Below are 16,490 nucleotides of genomic sequence, written 5' to 3'. Positions count from 1 at the left end.
GAGTCCCTGCAGATTCTACTTCTGAATAATCCTATGGAGAGAAGCATCATGTGGCAGCATCTAACTCTCCAATCAAGTCCTGTCCTTCCATACCTGCTTACAAAATCTCAGAAATCCAATGGAATACGTCTTTCCCCATAAGCAACAGGTTCCATACATACAGCTGGACCTAAAAGCAAGATAGCAAAACAGCTGATCAGAAAATAATTAGACTTCATCTTTAACTTTATTATTATTATTATTATTGGGTTTTATAAACAAGAATAATGTTATACAAATAAGTATACCAAGTTTTCTCATGTCATTTGTATATCACAAAAATAGCATAATAAATGTGGAAAAATATTTACAACATATGCTTCATTATTAGTGGTCAATGTATAAATAGATTTCATTTAAGATTATTTTATCAAGGTGTATAAGTATTTATGATGTTTGACGGCAGTTTAACTGTTTTCTCATGCTGGTGTCTAGAATGGATATATAATATTAAACACTTTTTAAAAGAAAAGGATCAGACAGAGCACCTCAGGGTATGACAATATCTCTTTTAGTCTTCAGAGAAAGTGGAGTTAAACAACCCACTGACAAACAAGCAAGGAAGCAAACAAACAAACAAACAAACAAGCAGGCACACAATTTGTTCCCCACATTTTCTTCCCAAATTGCTTTCTCCACGCATTTATGTGAAATTACAGCTGCAAGATTCAACCCACCTCCCACTGATGTTAATAGGTGCTGTTGCTTCCCAAGTACTGCAGATTTCACAATGTCTTGTTGTGTGAAGAACAACTGTGGTTAATTTGAAATTAGGACAGAAATGCCTTAGGGCAACAACAAAACTATTGCCAGTATGACTAAAAGGAGCTTGGAGGAGAACAAGGAAAATAAGGCTGGAAGTGCAATTCACGTGTGACCAAATGGTCTCAATCAGACTGGTGTGGAAATTGGTAAACTAGATGAAGGGGCCTTATTCAATGTTAAGGCATACTCATCTCACTGAAGAGTTTCCAGTGGCAGAGGCAGAACAAGTGCTATGATAGATGCCAGCCTGCACTCAAGTCTTTCCCACCAAAGAGATAAAGAAGATGATAGATAGATAGATGATAGATAGATAGATAGATGATAGATAGATAGGACACACAGCATACTCACTCAATGGACTTCCCTCTAATCTCAGACATGATGGAGCTCTCTCCGCCAAGGTACTCATAGCAGAGGCTAAGGAAGTTATAGATTACAAAAGCTGCAAAAAGAGATGAAACCAGCAAAATTCACTAAATATACTCCAAGGGTTTCAAAGGATGTTGTTTAAAAGGAACCACGGGGGGTGGGTGGTTCTAGCTCAGCAATTCAAAAAGAAACCCACAATGTACTACCAGATCTGTCATTTGATTAAAGACATTTTTATTGATCGACTATTTGAGATTATTTGAATCAATTAAAATCTGCATATGAATACAACAGCAAAAAAGGGGGGACCCCACTGTTTTTAGAATGTACACAAATATGTCACAGTCAAAACCACCTCAGAAGAGGTCTTTTGTCCTATACGAGAGGAAGAATGCTGCTTCTAAGATATTCTCTGCTATCCACGATTTTTGTAAGTATCTTATCTTATCTTGAAGTACTTATTTTTGTAAGTACTTTATCTTATTTATTTTATTTAAAAAATCTGCTCCAATTCACTGGGCATAATTTTTTATTTATCAAAAGGTTCTCAGTTGAGAGAGGAATGATGGGCTGTGCCAGGATGCAGGCAAGATAATTTGCTTCATACACATAACAGGAATATTATGCAATAAATTACTTATAGTGCAATCCACTTGCAATGCTTCCACTCCAGACCACAAATATTCTTTTTACCATTCCACCTGCAAGCCATTCCGCCATGCTTATCTATGGAAGTTGTTCAGAGCATTTTATATGTCATTTCTAGACTCACAGTGCTCCCTAGTGTCATTCTGGGACATTGATAGTGTACTAGATGGGGAAGTTCCCATGACAATTCAGTCATGCAACTTGCTTGTGCTATTTCTGTTTACTTTGAAGGTCTCACATGCAAATACTGACCAGGTGCCAAACTGCTAAGCTTGACCAAGGCGATGACAAACACACACTCCCTAGTATAAACCAATGGGTTTCCAGCTCTGTAATCACATTTTTAAAAACTGAATGATAAGCTTGGTACTCAAAAGCTCTGTTCATGTGAGGATCATTACCAGATTCTTCTTGCCTACAATATCACGAACTGTGGCTGAACCTCACCCATGAGAATACACCAGGACAGCTGTGAGCGGAGTTCTTCCTGGTTCAAAATCTCAATGCAGCTGTGAATTTTAACAGCACTTGTGGAAATGAGATGACTTCATTAGGACTACAGCAGGAATCCTTTTTACTTTGAAGGTCTCCAATTCAAATACTGCCCAGGCATTAAGATCACCTAGTCCAGTTGAAAATTAAAGCCTGTGCTATTAATTTTGGTTTTTTAAAAACCCAGCATGGTTACTAAATACACATTTAGTGTCACATCTACTTTGTTACTACGAGTTACAAAGGTTCTGTTTTGGTGAGAGTAAGAGTCTTGCCTTTTGTGAACTGCTCTTCTGTTGTCCTGTGGAGGTATTCAAGATCCAAGTCAAGTGTATTCCTTTTCCCCCCCTTCTGCACTGCTTTTTGACTTTGATAAAAGTCAAATATCCTAATTCTAACCTAATTTTTTGTCTAGAATTCCATTTGGGTATTATTTACTCCCATGTTCAATGGCACAGAAGCACGCAGCAAGGCCATACAGAGTACTCCCACTCCCCAACACCCCACGCTCTTCTTTTGACATCCACATATGCAGGGAAAACACTTTCACACATACAGTTGTACATACAAAGGCTTCACTAGAATTTTGAATCCAAATTGTTCCAGATCCCAAGGATGGCTTCATACAATTACATCTGTAAGGAGGTGGTCCTTACAGATGTCTATGCAGTGTATGTGGACTCCAGGGAAGAGTGTGGCCTGCTTCTTGCTCTCATGTTGTTGAACACAAAAGTTAATAAAATCTAAACAGGGTGTTGTCGGGATTCAAGCGAGCAGAGCCTCCAGCTCTTAGGAATTTGGCCACCCTCCAGGTGCCCGGCTTGAATCCTTGACCTCCCCTGCCAGCGTCTGCCGGCAAGATCAAAGGAGGTCTCCAATCGGTGATTCTCCTCAACGTGAAGGAGAACACACCACTCCTCCCCCAGGGAGGGGGGAAAGAGACAGACAGAAATATATTTACATGTCTTTATTTCTGTCTTTCACCAGTACAGAGAAAACATGTCTGCACACTCTGATTCCCAGTGCAGAGAGAGAATAAACTCCACCCATGTACTTCCAGTACAGGGTCATGTGTCACTCTGAGGTAACATCCGGCTCTCAGAGCACTTTACAAACTGTTCCTGGTTCCCACGGTAAAATCCAATAACACCCACATCCTGTTTACCATTCCAGCCACCTGGTGCTTGCTTCTGCATTGCTCCTTTTTCGTAACAGGTATATCATGTCCCAAAAAATGGTTACTGGCATACCATTCCACTCCAGGTCACCAAAATGAAACTTGGTATGGCATAATGGTTAAAGAAGAAGCACTAACTAAGCTCATTGGGTGATCTCCAGCCAGTCACTATCTCTCAGCCTATCCTCAACCCAAACTCAGTGCCACAATCATAAGGGTTTATTTGGATAAAAGGTTCCAGAAAATATTAATTCAGTAAAAATTAGCAGACAGCTTCTTGTATCCAATTCCGTTCACAGAATTCTATAGGAACCAATCACTTATACAGTGGTGCCCCGCAAGACAAATGCCTCGCAAGACGGAAAACTTGCTAGACGAAAGGGTTTTCCGTTTTTTGAGCTGCTTCGCAAGACGAATTTCCCTATGGGCTTGCTTCGCAAGTCGAAAACGTCTTGCAAGTTTGTTTCCTTTTTCTTAACACCGTTAATACAGTTGCGACTTGACTTCGAGGAGCAACTCATAGAACGCAGTGTACATAGTAGCCTTTTTTGAGGTTTTTAAAGACTTTGGTGATTTTTGAAGCTTTTCCAAAACTTCTTTTGCAGCCATTTGGTAAGTTAAGCTTTTAAAACTTTTTTGGGGGGTTTTGGATTTTGGGTTGGGGTGTTTGGAATTCAAGGACTTGGTGTTGGGGAGGGGTTTGCAAGAATCTGGAAGCTTGTGGTTTTTTTTCTGCATTTTTCTGATTTTCTGTGACCATTGGGCCACTCTGCTGTTTTTTAAAAAAAATTCTGGGTTTGAATTTTGAAATGCTCTTTACAGTATGTGTGACTTTAAAGAACACTTAATAAACTCTTGTTGTACCAAATTTGGCTTTGTTTGGACTTTTTTTGACCATAGGAACGCATTAATTGATTTTCAATGCATTCCTATGGGATTTCGTGTTTCGCAAGATGAAAAATTCGCTAGATGAAAAAATTCGGGGAACGAATTAATTTCGTCTTGCGAGGCACCACTGTATAATGAATGTCTTATTACACAGAGTGAAGTCTTGCTCCAGTCAACAATCTTCCTGCATCTCCAGATGTCTACAAAACAAGTTCAGTGCTTTTGTGGGAGGAATAACCAAAAGCACACTGCTGTTCAAGAGGTTTCCGCCCTGCCCTCTGATACAGGAAAGGCTCATTATAGTAGGAGCTGCCTATTCTGGGACCTTGTTTAGGAGAAGATGAAATTAGGTGGAAGAGAACAAAAGCGTTTCCAACATTCCTCAAGCTCCTCATGGAAGTACATTTAGGTTGCACACGCACACCTATGCAAATTTATCTTGGAATAAATCCCATTTAACATGCAATAGCACTTTCTTCAAAGGAGACATGCATAAGATTGTGCTGAAGTCTCTGGCTAGTGCTCTACTGCCAACATTTCCAGTTGAAGATGTTATTTAAATTCTCAAATAAGACTACCAACTAAAAAAAATAATCAAACACTAAATGCCACAGATTCCAGCTGTGTATTTTCTTTAACGTTTTCCAAGGGCAGACTTTCCCAAGGGAAAAATCTCTTTTGAAATGAAAGGAGATTCCCACCCCCTCCTGTTTTCTGATTTTCCTAGACATAGTTTTAACTATAGAAAGTATGAAAGCAGGGAGGGGGACCCAAACCTATTTGCATACAGGCCATCAAGCTGGCAAACGTTAGAATGTGGGCTGACCCTCTGAGCAGATGTTGTCATGTTTGCAAACTCCCTAGGTGAGGCAAAGGGGATAATAGCTGTTGCTAGGAGATGAATTTCACAGAGCAGCAGGCTTCCTGCTACGCAGCTACGCCTTTATATACACACTCAGCAAAGGCAGAGGAAAGGGAAAGCCAGGCCAAACAAAGATGGCCTCTGGATTGTGTATGTGTGCATCTGCCATCTGTTAACACATCCCAATGTATTGTCATAGGTGTGAAAAGCCCAGTGATCCCCTAACCACAGTTGTTCATTGGCAAATATTGCACTAGTATCATATAAAGCATATTTTCATATGAAACTCAGCAGGAGACTCTCTTAGTATGGCTTGCTCAAAAAAAAAAAAATCTCACAAGATCCACAGACTAAAACATTTTAAAGTACAGCAAGTGCTGCAGTGTAATTTTTTTTCTTCATCCAAATCAGTGTGTTCTACCCAAGTAACCAGAAAAAGAATATTTTCAACTTATTTAAATAGGAATTTTGTTGAAGGTTGTTTTTCAGTTAAAGATAAAGAAACTCTGCAATGAATGTACCATGATCAGTTTAAATTTGTCACATGCTCTCTAGCATTGGAGCAGGAAATCTAGTCATGAGATCATTCACATATTTGTCCTTCTGAACAATTTCAGGAGATTGTATTAAATAAGTCATAACTGCCCTAATTTAAAAACAAAACAAAACTGTATTTACATGTTTTTATGAAAACCAGAGGAATGTAAAAGTCTTTTTTCACATGATTCCTAGAAAGCATCTTTCAGGTATCTGGGATCAGTAGCTGGACAGCTGCAGAATTCTACCAGTAGTCCAAAACTTTTGGTGGTCCCAAGTTGGCAAAGGCTATCCTAGAGCAACTGCTCAGGTTGATTTAGTAGAGAGAACTCACTCATACATTCTCTTTTCTTCTTTGATGGAAAATTACTGGCATAATCTATTGAGTGAATCACCAGAACCAAAGGAGTCATACCTATTTGCATGGTTTCTTGAGTTCTTGTATCTGGGCTTCTGAATTCTGTGCCAATATTATTTTTCATCATCTGAACCTTCTTATATGATGGGAGAATGTCCACAGATTCTAACAACATATTGCATTTATTCCATCCCTATGTATTAGTTCATATTCAAATCCCTTTTCTGCTGTAGTGAGCAATATCTATAGTCAGCAGCTTGGCCTATCATTCCATCATTGCCATTCCTGCCACTTCCCCATATTTAGGACACAACCCCATATTTAACTAAGACCCTCGTGTACGGGTACTTCCTTCAGGCTCACATACAAAGCACCACCTTCTCTCTAGCCTGTTTCCATGCCTTCCAGCACCTTACCTTCATAGCAATCCCGCACTGTGCCAAAGTAAACATAGTACTGGTCATTGGTGAAGAAAAGGAGGCTGAGCCATGAGTCGACAGCATAAATGGGCACAATGAAGAGGATCCGGACAATATAGCGTTGCTCATTGGGGCAACTGTAGCAACGAAGGTGCATATAGATCTGGATGAAAAAGATGGTGAAGAGGATAATGTCAAATTAGAACAAAAGTAAGCTAAGAGGAAGAGGAGTGATAATGGGAATTTAAGAATGCAATGCCATACACAACATATAAGCACTTTTTTGCTCTCATAAGGCTTTCTTACTGTGTTTATAGCTTAGTAGGATATATTTACTTGGTTTTTGCACTGTAAGGTCTATGTTTACCCTACATCTGCTCTTTATCCTTAAACAAGACCAAGGGATAAAATTCATTTACAAAGTAAGGTAGCTTATGAATATAAAAATTGCTATAAAATGTAATGAAATGAACATTCTGTACTATATTTACTGTAAGATAAAAAGCAATTGTCCCACAGTATTTTTTCTATCCAAATGATAAGAATAATCTTAGTTTTTTTAAAAAGTACTAGGCATCTGAATGATATACTTTTCACTTGAGATTTACTTATTTTAATTACAAACTGATTTGGTTTCTAAATGTAATGTGCTGAAGCCGTGAAATGGCTACAATACTGAAGTTATCCTATGCTATCGTTCACATTCATTATCCAGATGTCTACATTTCACAGCTTCAATATATTACTTTTAGAAACCAGATTTAAGCACAAACACATGACATATATGGCTCGTAAGTTTTCAGTGCAGTACAGTAGCAGAGCCTTCTGTAATGTCATGATCCCACACAAAAATAAAGTTTTTGGATCTATAAATATAAGACAACCAAAGTGAGGACCAGCCAAAAACACAACTTTAATCTGCAAAGACATATAAGACGTCTCTCAAATATAAACTCTATTGTGCTTTCTAATAACAGAAGTGTACACCAATAAGTTTTGCAAATGAATCAAATCTCATCTTTAAAATGTTTTGTTTTATATGGTAGCCTGCCTCTCTTACAAGTTAAAATCTTTACTGACTAGAAACAGACAGGATGGAGAGTGTATTAGAATGTTGGTTATGAACAGTAATTTTGAAATAGTGCTTTTCTTGGCCCACAGGGTGTTTCCAGATAGCAGCAACATCAGGAGTGCAAACACAGGAAATTCTTCAAAAAAGGAGGCATTTCCTAAGGTTTTTTTCTTTTGCAGAGGGAAAAGTTTTGTATGATTATGACTAGTGGGCTTCAATAGTACACCCTAGCTGCTCTTTGCCTTATAATCTAGTTTTACACAGCCAATCATATATAATTCAGCGCAAAGATATTGAGCATTTTTAGTCAGCTTCGTAACAGAGCTCAACTGATCTTTGCAAGCAGAGGATTCACTTAGCTATCGATTCTAACAGCATTTTGATAGAGTCATCCTCCATGGATTTCTCTCCTTTAAATCCATCTACACTAGTGCTCATGACTACGTTCTGTGTCCATGAATTCCATAACATCACAGATTGTAAGACTAGAACTCTCCCTTTGTACACTCTGGGGGCCAACTGTTTACACACCATGATCAGATGGCGCTATTCCTAGAGACATGCAGCAAATGACCAATTAATGTTCTAAAGAAGAAGAACTAATAAGATTCATTGTTGCTGCCCAAGTAAATGTCAGGTAAGCTGTTATTCTGATTCATAAAGTAGCTAATCCCCTTTTGAATCTCACACAGCCAGTTTCAAGAATGCTCTGTAGCTCTCCAATGGATAGTCACTTATCTATTCATTAACCCACAGGTGTTAAACACAGGTTGATGAAATTGTAGGGTTTGAATGTGTTACTCATCATACAAGGACACTATTAGACAGCATTACAAAGAGGATGCTAAATTTGGTTTGTACCGTCACCCACCAACCTGATGAAATACAGCAGCCAAGTCTTACAGCAGAAAAGCTGGCGGCAGGAGGAGAGGAAAATGCCTCTGCCGCCTCCTCCTCACCGTGCAACCAGGTTTGCTGAAATCATTTGTACAGCGTGTTCATCATCATGACAGACATTTTGGGCAGAAATTTAAAATGATAAATGGCTGTTTATTCCTTGTGCTAAGAACAGGCAGAGCTATGAAATTGGAAGATAACGCCAAAGGGTTATTAAACCCCATGAATCATGGCAGATCATCATTACATAGCCTTCTCCCACCCCCACCCCAATAAAACACACTTAATTAAATGTACATCATTCCTAAGCCAATCAACTGCATTACTATGAGGGAAGTGTGTTGTCTGCATACCTCTGAAGTTGACGGACTAATTACTACTTAGGATTCTGGAATAAAGGCCCCAGGGCCTATCACAGCAATCCACCCCATAGTATTAGCAGTCTGACAGGAAAGATGCTTGATCTTCTATATTTGACATTGCCCTGCTTTTCCCTACAAGTTACTGCCTAGATTTATTGTTAGGCAAGACATGGGCACCATGAACTTAATGGCGAGCTGAAGAGACTAATTTGTAGACAGCTTCCTGGCAGCTGCAGCCTTATGTACATGCTGGCACTGTCTGAACGGCTCTGAGGTTTGCTTCTCTCACACACAATGGGATGGGACAGCAAAGTCCTGCATTCCCCCCACCCTCCATACTCTAGCTGTTTTTAGCCACATCATTTCCACTCTCACGACTCTATGAGAACAGACTCATCGCACCACAGCTAATACCTGACAAACATATATTCTACCTGATAAACATCTGTATCACAACTAAAGACGCACTCTCCTCTCCTTCAAGTTACATGGGGGCTTGTTCAATGGTGTTAATCCATAGGTGCACCTGTATACATTGTGCAAATGGAGTTGGAGATTGCTCATGTATGCTACAGGCCATAATATTGCATAAAGTGATCTGTAGCTTAAAAGGGAAGTAGCAGTAACCACTTTGGGCAACAAGCGCCATCTACTCTACATGATCTAATGATGGCAGAGAGTAGAGCAGGTAAGGCTACAGCAAGCTTAACTGTAGTCAGCACAGTAAATTTAACAGCTCTCTCTCTCTCTCGCGCGCTCTCTCTCTCTCTCTCTCTCTGGCTGCAGTAGAAAAGGTGCCTTTACAAAGTACCATTCAAAATGCTATAAGTATTTTATTTTGCTTACCTGATGGCAAGTAATAAGCAAAGCAGTCCACACGAAGAAACCTGAGATGGCCTGGGCAGCTGTAGTCATTAGGAATATTGGTTGCTCCACAGCAGTGGGAGTGCCAACCTCAGACATCCAGGATAAGTTGGGGGCTGCAGCAGGAGTGCTGGCTGGGGAGCCCAGCTCAGGCACAGACATGACTCCAGTCACTACGATCATCATGTCCTCAGAGTTGTGGGTCCTTCAGACCTAAAGAGGAATTATAGAGAGAGAGAGAGAGAGACAGAAAAGTTTCAAAATAGCAGAAACAACCTATCATAGCCAGAACACCTCACAGGTATCCCAGAGTTTTGCTAAACATTTCTGTCAAGTGTAAAGGCCTTCAGTAGCAAAGGTAAACAGGAATAATTTGGGAGAAATTGCTCATGTTCCTATGGTATCAAACACAGCTACTCTTTAGTCACTGAACAGTCAGAAAGAAGGTCAGACATGTGAAAAGCAGTTCTAAATTTAAATTGCAGAGAATTCTAGAACACTGCCTAAAATAATCGTGCATTTTTGATACTCTATTAATACATTCAATTTTATTCCTTTCTTAAGTGATTATACAAAGAGTTGCAATAAGTTTTTTCAAAAACATGGGGCACAACATTTTAAGGTGACTGTTTTGAGACCACAGGAAGAAGCTGGCTGTTTGTGCATTTAGTGATCTCTTCTCTCAAGTCACCCCATGAAGAAAAACTTCATACAGAACAGAAGGTAGTAAAAAGCACCAATACTTGATTGAAATGTATTGGATTTACATGGTGTATGTGTGCCCAACCAATATATAGATGTGCTAGCCTGGTACTGACTTAAAACCTCCCGTCTGACTCTGACTGTTCTGACAGAATCAGAAGTACAGCTGAGCAGAAAAAATCCAAACATTTATGGATTAAATGTTCATTATCATTAGCTACACTCGTTATACAAATTCAAAAACTGACAAAGTGTCAGCAGTGAAGAAGATCAAGTAGTCTGGAAATGAGATCATAAGCAAGTACTCTTGTCTCTAAGAAATGGGGGGATGAACTGAAAAGCCAATAGGTAAATTATCTAAGTTGTTAAACTGAAATTATGAAGCACAACTATGCATGAATTACAAAAGTGATACACACAGCAGGAAAATTTTTGGAGAACAAAGTATTTCTATATGAAGTCTTTTCATTTATCACAACCAGACCAGTAGACTATAAAAAGAATCAACATGTGATTTTGTTTTCCTCTGGCCTTACAAGAAAAGAGCAAATAAGGTAAGCACGTGGAGAGTCCCCTTTCAACATAGATCTTTTGATTGTTCTAGCTGGGCCAGCCACCATTCTAGTTACATAACAATTCCTACTTCAGTTTGTTTTAATACATCATTCTCATTGCTGAAATATCCACCCAGTCTGAATATATGATAAAAATACCCAATGGTAAAAATACTTTACATTCTGCAGGGAACACAAAGCTATTTTGAAAAGAATGGAGACTGACAAACCCCCATAGTGCACAAAGAAGAAGGAGATGGTATATAGACCAGTGGTTCCCAAATTCGGGTCTGCGGAACACACCCAGGGGGTCCGCGGTCCCAATCCTTGCCTCCCCCCCACTAAATTTTTGCCATTTTTGCACTGCTAATATCACAAATCTTATGGTCTGTTTTAGCACGGTGTGATTTTTCAATATACTGGCCAAAACCAGTTTTGAAATTCCACTGTGATAACGATTTTGACCTGGCAATATGCAGCAATATGTTGCTTCTTGTGCAAGGGAGAGCAGGGCAGCTGATTTCAAGGCACCGCCAATATGCTGCTGATCTGAGCTGCCTTCCCTCAGGAGGGAAAACAGGACAGCAGATTGCAAGGTGCTGCCTTCCCCTCACACTGATGGAGAGCAGGGCAGCTGATGGCCCTCACTTCAGGGCACTGTGGCACTACCTTCCCCTGGCACTGAGGCAAAGCAGCTTTTCTCAGTCAGCAGGAAAGCAACAGCAGCCACAGTGGATGTGCATCTTCGCTGGCTCAGTGGCTTGATGAACACCCCATCTCCATCCCCTCCCACTCAAACCATGCAGTGGAGGTGATTCTGCTTCCTCTCCTCCCTGCACCCATCCAATCTCCATGACTGCTTCTTCCTTCATCTACAGGCACCCTACCCACCCAACCTCTGTTGCTGCTCCTTCCCTCATCCCCACGCCTGATCTCCAATTTCAGACGTTGTGATATATCGGAATATCGTGATGTTTAACTGCTGATATATCACGATGTTGAAAACCAGATATTGCTCAGCCCTAGTGTGTTTTTTAATATACCTTAAATCCTTTGCTTATTAGGGGCTACCCCACATTTTGTTCAAAAAATTGCTCTGCAGAGGTAACTACCATAGAGTTATCAAAATTTTCAAAAGTAGGGGGGGGTGGCTTGGCTTTTGAAAAATAGGGGGCCCTCAGTAATTAGCTAATTGGGAACCACTGGTATAGACCACTGTTACCAAACTTGGTGCCCTCCAGATGTGGTTGGATTCCCAACTCCCATAAACCTCAGCCACATGGCCAATGGTCAGGGATTATTGCAGTCAAAAGCAAACTCAAAAGGTCTGCATTTGCATGAGAAGTGGGGTTTGAGGGGAGATAATATGACGACTGCACTTGGAAAGAGAAAAACCCCAGATGTGCTTGAAGCAGAGGAAGGAAGGAAGGAAGGAAGGAAGGAAGGAAGGAAGGGAAAGAAAGAAAGAAAGAAAGAAAGAAAGAAAGAAAGAAAGAAAGTTCTATAGAAAAAGATGACACTCAGGAAACTGAAAACAGGGTGGAGTTTGAGACGCCTTTGCTGCTGAGTCTGGAGGAAATTGGTTTCCATCTGACAACATTCTACACACCACAGGGCACAAGTAAGAGGTTTTTGCTAAGCTTATGAAATACACATGTAGGAAGGATTTACCACAGATGTATGCCTAGCCAATTAAGCTTGAATGAAAAGGTGAAAGAAATTATCAGGTATCTGTGAGGCTGAGGAGAGAGGAATATCCAATCCTATTACAATGTAAAAAGAGATATTGTAAATCACAGCAATGCCTACAATAAACGAGGATAGTTTAAAAAACAACAACACACCAACCCTAGTCTACACAAACACTCCCCTTTATGACCAATTCACATGACTGCTAGATATAAATACCAAAGCAGGGGATTTGTCTGCAATTTATAACAGACGCTTTATTAAAAACCTTCTTATAATAGAGCCTTTCTATCAAGAAGCCCAAAAGAATGAACTGGACTTTCCATTCTTAGTGCTAAAGTGGTAGTTAAAGGATGCAATCCTATGCCTACTTAGTAAAGGTAAAGGGACCCCTGACCATTAGGTCCAGTCGTGACCCAATCTGGGGTTGCGGTGGTCATCTCGCTTTACTGGCCAGGGAGCCGGCGTATAGCTTCCGGGTCATGTGGCCAGCATGACTAAGCCGCTTCTGGCGAACCAGAGCAGCGCACAGAAACGCCCTTTACCTTCCCACCGGAGCGGTATCTATTTATCTACTTGCACTTCGTGCTTTTGAACTGCTAGGTTGGTAGGAGCAGGGACCGAGCAATAGAAGCTCACCCCGTCGCGGGATTCGAACCGCCAACCTTCTGATAGGCAAGCCCTAGGCTCTGTGGTTTAACCCACAGCGCCACCCGCATCCCATGCCTACTAACTTGGCAGTCCTGATTTTTTCAAATAGGATTGCTTACTTGGCAGTAATCCTATTTGAAAAAATCAAGACTTTTGAAACATGGATAGGAAACGGCTGAAGAGACACAGCTCTGAAGTCAAACCTTTCTTCTGAAAAGTTCTGGAGGACTCAAAAGCATGTACACTATTTTATGCTGTTTAGGTTGTCCTAATAAAATCCTTGCCTTAATGTGATTTTGAAACTTAGCTTTATTAGGCAAACCACTATCTTTCAGTTTCAACTCTGTTTGCAATATGGATATGATAACATTTGCAAGGATTGTGGCAAAGATTACTGAGATAGAGAGTTCTCAGTGCTTCATATACAGTAATGTGTTGTTATTATTTAAACAGATTACAGAACCTATAAATCTACATACCCTCTTCTAAGTGCAAGCCAAGATTTTAGAAGAAAGCAAAACAAACCCAACGGTGCCATCAGAAAATAATATTCAGGCAATGGTCCAGGGCCCGACTCAAGAGAATGAGCGGGAACACCTCTAAACATAGCATGGCTGGCTTAACACATTTTTAAATAAACAAAAGATTACACATGAAAACCAGAGTGTGAAATTACCTAACTGCACCAGTGGACAAATCACTCCCCCCGCCCTCTCGCCAAGCCTAGCCCTGGCCCCACCAAAAAAACCCCTAAGAAATGTAAGGGAAAATGCATTTTCAAATGGCAGGTGTCTAGACAGGCATTCAAAATGCAAAGAAACAACACATGAAACATACACTGCCCCCTAGTGCATGCAACCAGTGAATAATGCATCTGACTAATAAAGCAGTCAAGCATATCATTCATCCCCAAAATTTTTAGAATGTGTGGTATGTTTTCAAATAATATTTTGCTCCCCTTGCTTTGAATTATTTTAAAAAAAAGCACACACTTTCATTCCACTGAGGCATCTGATCATAGCCTGCATTTTTAATCAAGGCTTATGTTTTGATCAGATTCCTGTATTCTAAAAATGACCTTAAAGAAATATATATTTGTAAATGTTTGTATCTCTCATGCCAGGCAGAAACCATACTCTGGCAGCTGTTTATCTTCTTGATCAAGGGCCCCCTGATTTATAGCAGTGTCTCAGGGTTGTAAAAGGAAATTAAAGCCTGGGAACAAAAGGTCACACTGACCATACAAATTATAGAATACAATCAAGGTTGCAAAAATAGTAATTAATTATGATGCCTCCCATTAAACTTGAGCCACATCTTCCTAAGGTTAAAAGGGCAAGAGCTAATACAAACAGCAGCTGGCCAAGGGAAGAGGTCTCTCTCTCTCTCTGAAACTGCTTTGAATCTTTAGAATTTAGCTTAGCTTTTACTAAGTTCCCTTTCTTCTAAAAAAACTATATATGTATGAAATATATTGGCTTAAATGTAATTATGCAAAGGATTTAGAAAGTAAGAAATTATAGAATCATAGAAGAAGTTGGAATAGACCATGAGGGCCATTGAGTCCGGACCCCTGCCAGACAGAGAGACGCCATCGGAGCACTCCTGATATATGGTTGTCAAGCCTCTGCTTAATGACCTCCAAAGATAAAATTAGCCACCATCTGTTTTGGAGTGAATAGGGCAATAGGGCAAAAGATGAAATGTTAGTTAAGGCGCCTAGTCTAGGGCAAAAGGTTATTTGGTAATTAAGGTGCCTTGTAGAGGTTAATGGCTATTTATTTGCCAATTATAAATAGAAGGAAATATAGCTCTTTGTCTCCCATAAAAGGTAATAGGAAATGGGTGTATCTTTTATGATTGGTTCTAGCAAACAGCCAATAGGAATTTTAACCAGGCTGATTGGACAGAGGCAGCCAAAGGAGGAGCAAGGGGGCTGAGCTGAGGGAATATAAGTGCTGGCCATAAGGGCAGGAAGGCAGGCCAGAGCTTGGTAACCATATACCACTGTGCCTCTCATTTATTTGTCTGACAAATAAATTATTATTTTAATTTCTCTATTGCTGCGTTGAATATTTCATTCCAGCTAAGCGTTAACCACAAGCAGGGTGCTACATTTTATGGTGCCGTGACTCGGATAAGTGGTCTGCTGGAACGCAGCCCCTTCGCCTTACTGGGCAGGGTACAAGAGGGAGGACCACTAACTGCTTACCCAGCGCGCACTGGAACATTTTTTCCAGGGGAACGCAGAAGTCTCGTCTGTCTGATACCCTGCTCACCGACAGCGACGGACCGGGGGGAACCAGAGAAATAAAGAGGGATCCGCTAAGGGTAAGTGCACAAAGGGGTTTTGGCCCTCCAATTAATTGGGAGGAAGAGAAGTCTTGATCAAACTTCTGCGTCTCAGTAAGGGGAAACTGAGTACGCTACATGGCTGGGTACATCAGATGGTGATCTGGTGTAGGGAAAAGGGAAAGGTTGGGAGGTAGAGTGTGGTGAAGTATCCAGCGCATTGTATGTGTGAGAAAGTACAACCTGAGTGTGGAGTGGGTAGTACTTCGGTTCCCAGTAAGGCGACTTCACTGGGCAAGGAACCCCACGAAGCGAGTGTGTAAGTGACTGAGTGGATACTTCACAGGGCCATACAATGGGAGTTGGAGGTTCAAAGGGGGAAAATACACCTCTTGAATGTATGTTAAATAATTTTAAGAAAGCCTTCTCAGGGGCATATGGAGTCAAAATGACGCCAGAGCGCTTGAGAACGTTATGTGAATTAGAGTGGCCGAAACAAAATGCTGAATGGCCATCTCAGGGAACCTTTGATATAAATTTAGTAAGCAAACTTTGGACTAACATCGCCAAAGAAACGGGAGGATGCCCAGAACAATTTTCATATATAGATTCTTGGCTGAGCACATTAAATAAAAATCCTCCATGGATAAGGGAATGCAAAGTCCAACGATGCAAATTATTGGCTGTAAAAGCCGAAGCTAGGAAAGGAATCTTGCCAAATAAACTCAAACCCATTTTTGAGGGACCAGAGGAAGAGGTGCTTCCACCTCCACCCTATGCTCCACATCGAAGGGAGCCTAATCCAAATACTCCACCAGTTGTAACCCCAAGGCAAGAAAGTGGAACGAATAAT

The 16,490-nt window shown here is 40.5% G+C and overlaps 1 protein-coding gene across 2 annotated transcripts in view; it reads right to left on the bottom strand.

The window, feature by feature from the left end:
* The window catches only part of TMEM184B (transmembrane protein 184B), a 44,232-nt gene that overhangs the window by 12,035 nt on the left and 15,707 nt on the right, over positions 1-16,490 (bottom strand). For both annotated transcript variants that reach the window (XM_053404968.1, XM_053404969.1), the window contains exons 2-5: positions 9,732-9,962; positions 6,552-6,717; positions 1,156-1,246; positions 94-169 (exon numbers count right to left, since the gene is read on the bottom strand). In XM_053404968.1, coding sequence (XP_053260943.1) covers positions 94-169; positions 1,156-1,246; positions 6,552-6,717; positions 9,732-9,935 — 537 coding nt within the window. In that variant the 5' untranslated portion in view covers positions 9,936-9,962. The remainder of the gene's footprint in view (positions 1-93; positions 170-1,155; positions 1,247-6,551; positions 6,718-9,731; positions 9,963-16,490) is intronic.

This window comes from Podarcis raffonei, chromosome 10 (assembly GCF_027172205.1).
Source record: "Podarcis raffonei isolate rPodRaf1 chromosome 10, rPodRaf1.pri, whole genome shotgun sequence".
Classification (NCBI taxonomy): Eukaryota; Metazoa; Chordata; class Lepidosauria; order Squamata; family Lacertidae; genus Podarcis; species Podarcis raffonei.
The sequence above is the reverse complement of the archived record's forward strand: the minus strand, read 5'-3'. Positions and strand labels throughout refer to the sequence as shown.